Here is a 5,025-nt window from a genome sequence, read left to right as displayed (position 1 = left end):
TAAATTTCTGCTGTTTTTTTGTGTGTGCTCAGCCCATTGTGGTTCGCCATCACTGGGTGCATCGGAGACGACAAGAAGGCAAATGCAGACAGTGTGGGAAGGTGTGGAAATGATTGTCTTACTGACGAGCAGTAGCGCTGTTGTCCTAAACATCTGCTTTGCATCTTTAACTGAACAGGAGTGGAAACAAGTTTAATTGTTATAGCAGTTTCTCCTTCTGTGCTTTCAGGGCTTCCAGCAGAAGTTTGCGTTCCACAGTAAAGAGATTGTTGCCATCAGCTGCTCGTGGTGCAAACAGGCTGTGGGTACCAAACTGATGCCGTTCATGTCTCCAGAGCTCAATAAATGCACATATTATAACCATGCATTTCTTCCATTAGTACCACAACAAGGTTTCTTGCTTCATGCTGCAGCAAATTGAGGAAGCTTGTCCAATGGGTGCTCATGCTGCCCTCATAGTTCCACCCACATGGATAATTCGGGTCAAACGCCATCAGGTAACGCTGTTCTTAGTGCTTCAATTATGAGGTCATTTTGTTGTCTGCTGTCATTCAGGCAGCCATCAGTCAGATCAGTGGTTTCATGTTACTGCAGGTCCTTTAAGTGGACTTTAAGGAACTGTGGGGAGTAGTGATGGCAGTACATCCTGATGAAATGATGTGAAATCAGCTGCTTTTTCTCTATCTCACAGTCATCGATGAAGTCCAGCAAAAAGAAAAAGAGAACATCGTTCAAGAGGAAAAGCAGCAAAAAAGAGGTTAGTCTTGTGCTACAGGGTGGGCTAAGGCACACTGCAGAGGAAGTTTGAACTCTGACGTCTTAAGCAAACAGCAAAGCCTGTCTCGTGTTTGTGAGTCTTTGTCATCTTAAATCAACACACGAACACTTTATATATTTTATTTTTGGAAAAAGAACCTTTGAACAGCACGTTTCCGATGATATCATCCAAACACGGAGGGCAAGCTCAGCCCCGGTTCACATGCTGACATCTTTGTACAGTCCATGCATCAACGTTAGTGCCTTACCTACATTTATACACGTTGTAAAGATGCTATATGACTCCATTAAAGGCAGTACAGTGGTGCGGTGGTGAGCACTGCTGCCTCGCAGCAAGAAGGTCCTGAGTTCAGTTCCACCACCTGGCCAGGTTTGCGTGGGTTCCTCCGTCCACTCTCCATGACGTTAGTGGGGTCAGGTTAATTGGTCATTCTAAATTGCCCACTGGTGTGAATGTGAGTGTGAGTTGTTGTTTGTCTCTACGTGTTAGCTCTGCGACAGACTGGCGACCGGTCCAGGGTGTACCCTGCCCCTCCCCCTAGACAGCTAATATAGGGAGGAGCCTATCCCAGCTGGGACAGACACAGCCAGCGTCTGTGAAGCTTCTCGGTCATCGTAGTCTGAGGAGCTTGGAAAGAAAAGCGTCTGGACGTTCGAGTTTCTTGAAGACGTTTCTTAGAACCGAAGAAACTCCTCAGTTCTAAGAGACAATTGGTGGAGAGTCCCAGATTTAAGCCCTATGAGTGTCCCCAAGGCCCATTGTGAGACCTGGCCCCACCCTATCATGTGATCTCCTGAGGTCAAGTGGCCCAGGATGTGAGTGGGCGTTAAGGCGTCTGGGAAGGATCTCAAAGCTGTATCATAGATGGCAGACAGTTGGTGTGGTAAGCCCCGCCCTCTGTTCAAAGATGGTCGTTCCGTCACAGCGGACATAGATGCTTCTTTCACTCCTCTTTCAAACTTCGATGACCTGGAGGCTGAGGACCTTCACAGCCACAGCTGGGAGAGGCTCCAGCCCCCCGCGACCCTGAAAATGATAAGAGGATGAATGGATGGATGTTTTTACGAATAGCTATAGATGATTGTAATTGATTGTAATACCACAATCAGTCTGTTTTCTAACTCTAGTTCTATTTCCTTCTATTTTTATTTTAGTTTTTTGTTTTAGTAAAATGTTGATGTGAGTGTGCGTAAGATGCACTCAGTTTATTGAATTCTCATAAAGTCAAAGCAGAGCTTCTTCCATGTTCACTTCATGTGTAACAGGACGTTTATGAGGAGGCAGCAAATCGGGAACAGTCTGCACTGTTCTACAGTCACACATTAAATATTGTTTCTGTCATGATGACTGGTTAATAAAGCCTGTTTTTTAGGACATGACTTGCTTTTAGTTTGGCACAGGAAACCTTCAGATGTCTTCTAATGAGAAGCTAAAATAGCTTTTAGTTTTCGGTCCTTAATTCTATTTTCTAAATACTGCAGTGAACAACAGCTGCTGTGCTTTTGACCATCTGAGCAGATCCTGTTTTTTCTCTGACAGGACGGGCGGCAGTGGAAGCCATTCATAATCCGACCCATCCCATCACCACTTATGAAACCCCTGCTTGTGTTTGTCAATCCCAAGAGTGGAGGAAACCAGGTACTCAGATTTGAAACAGATCCACACCAGCGCAGGCATGCAGTCAGTGACCTCGTAGTAGTCCTCTTTTCGTCCAAAATGATTTAGATCTGGTGTTTTTAGCAACAGAAAGTTTTACATTTTAAATAAAAACAGTAAACCACAGGACAAAAGCTGGAAAAATAACTAAAATATAAACTAAAACAAAGTCAATTCTAAACAAAAGTAAAATAATAACTTGGTGTAGTTAACTAACTCATTACCAAAGAGAGAACATTAGTGATCAATCATGTCACTGCTGATGTTTGAGGCCACAATGAAACAAACATGAACATATCTGTGGACTCACAGGAACAAAAACTGTGACGAAGTGTGTCTGACTGACTGCTTCTCTGTTGGTCAGGGCACTAAGATTTTGCAGTCCTTCATGTGGTATCTGAACCCCAGACAGGTGTTTGACCTGAGCCAAGGAGGACCAAAGGAGGGGTTAGTGTCTCACACACATGCACATGTACATACACATATACATGCACATGTACATGCACATGTACATGTGCATGTACATGCACATATACATGCACATGTACATACACATATACATGCACATGTACATGCACATGTACATGCACATGCACATATACATGCACATGCACATATACATGCACATGCACATGTACATACACATATACATGCACATGTACATGCACATGTACATGTGCATGTACATGCACATATACATGCACATGCACATATACATGCACATGCACATATACATGTTGTGTAAAATAATGTTTTCCACCTTCCTGATTTCCTATTTGTTGTTCAAGGTTAGTCACCCTTAATGTTTCAGATCATCAAACAAAGTTAAATATTAGATAAACAGAAGATAATATGAGTAAACACTAAATACAGTTACTAAATGAAGCTGTTTATTATTGTTTATTATTAAAGGGAAAATTCCACCCCACCCTCGTTTGATGATACTTGTGTTGTCCTTGTCTAATATATAAATTTTTTTGATGATCTGAAACATTTAAGTGTGACAAACATACCAAAAACCCAGGAAATCGGACACTTTTTCACACCACTGTATATCTGCTGATCGGCTGTGTTAGAATGAACTGAATTAACCATCGACCTTTGTCTTGTAGTTTGGAGCTGTATCGTAAAGTCCATAACCTAAGGATACTGGCCTGTGGAGGAGACGGCACTGTAAGAATGACCACATGCACACAGACATGCTCTCTGGGACTCTAAGTGTTAATATGTTCACTTTGCAAAAGTCATGTGCATTTGCATTCAGCTGCTGCCTGGGAATAAATTATTTACTAGGTGGAATGATTTCTCTTACCTCTATTTGAAAATAGTCTCAGATATAAGAAAGTATGGTAAATTGCTGATCATTAGCTACGAGTGTTTTTGCACTCCCAGGACCTGCTGGACCAAGCTTTTTAAATGTGCACATTTGCTTCTTGTCTGAGCTCATGCTTGGATAAAACAGTACTGTAATAGTAGTACAGAGCCCTGCTTATACTGTTCTTGCTTTTAATCAGGGTGTAAAACTACAAATCAAATGAATTATAATGTGTATTTAATTTGCATATTATTTAGAAGTTGATAGATGGATGGATAGATTTCCAGTTTCAAGCTTTCGGCTCGGCTTCCCCTCATGAGATCTGGTTTAGTGATGCTGTTCTTCCTCTGACATCACAAAGTCTCAGACCTTTGCTGACTGGAGACTTGGGCTCTTTATGCTCAAAATCTCTAGTGATCAACTTTCTGCAGAGCGCTTTAGAGGGCTGTCCCTGCAGGCTACACTAGCTGCAGGTTGATTTAGTTGAATGAACCTCTGACTGGCAGAATAAATGCATGAGTGTCATCTGAGCACTGCTTCAAGGAAACCTTACTTTTTGTACTAAGGAGTTAAAATGTTCAAAGCCACTAATTAGCTTCCATTTGATTGGTTTAGACAGGTAGTACAGAACAGTCCGTTTCTGAGCAGTGTCTTTATTTATAATCCAACAGGACTAAACAATCAAACAATAAATATGTCATTCATATCCTATAAAGTCTCTTAGTAAAAGCAAAGTAAAGTGTAACACGGAGCATATTTAAGCTGAAATCAAATTCTCATTCTTCACACTCTGCTGCGAACTGTTCCATTCGCCTGATGAGGGCAACAGAACCACATCATCTGCGAAAAGCGGAGATGAGATTCTGAGACCTCCAAAGTGAAAGCCTTGTGCTACTTGGCTACACCTAGAGATGCAGAGCAGAGGGTGGCTCTGGCAGAGTACATCACCAACCGGAAACAAGTCCAGCTTATTGCGGAGCTGCAACGGTTGTATAAGGATTGCATGGCCCGAGGGACATGGTCACATGCCTTCTCCAAGTCCTCAAAGCACATGTAGACTGGTTGGGCAAACTCCCATGCACCCTCAAGTATCCTTGAGCCGATAAAGAGCTGGTCCAGTGTTCCATGACCAGGAACATTACCTTGTTCCTCCTGTATCCGAGATTCAACTAACGGAATGACTCTACTTTCCAGCACCCTGGCATAGACATTCCCAGGGCGGCTGAGGAGTGTGATCCCCCTATAGTTGGAACAACCACCCCAGTCTGCCAATCTA

General features: G+C 42.7%; 1 protein-coding gene across 2 annotated transcripts in view; it reads left to right on the top strand.

The window, feature by feature from the left end:
* Positions 1-271: 271 nt before the first annotated feature.
* Positions 272-5,025, top strand: part of LOC102290454 (diacylglycerol kinase zeta) — a gene marked incomplete at its 5' end in the record, with an annotated part of 49,943 nt that continues 45,189 nt past the window's right edge. For both annotated transcript variants that reach the window (XM_042226290.1, XM_042226289.1), the window contains 6 exon segments: positions 272-301; positions 381-497; positions 692-757; positions 2,318-2,416; positions 2,799-2,881; positions 3,547-3,607. In XM_042226290.1, the coding sequence (XP_042082224.1) occupies positions 272-301; positions 381-497; positions 692-757; positions 2,318-2,416; positions 2,799-2,881; positions 3,547-3,607 (456 nt within the window).

The sequence above is a fragment of the Haplochromis burtoni genome, unplaced genomic scaffold, assembly GCF_018398535.1.
Source record: "Haplochromis burtoni strain Fernald_Lab_line unplaced genomic scaffold, NCSU_Asbu1 Contig_205, whole genome shotgun sequence".
Taxonomy (NCBI): Eukaryota; Metazoa; Chordata; class Actinopteri; order Cichliformes; family Cichlidae; genus Haplochromis; species Haplochromis burtoni.
This window is presented reverse-complemented; position numbering and strand designations above follow the sequence as displayed.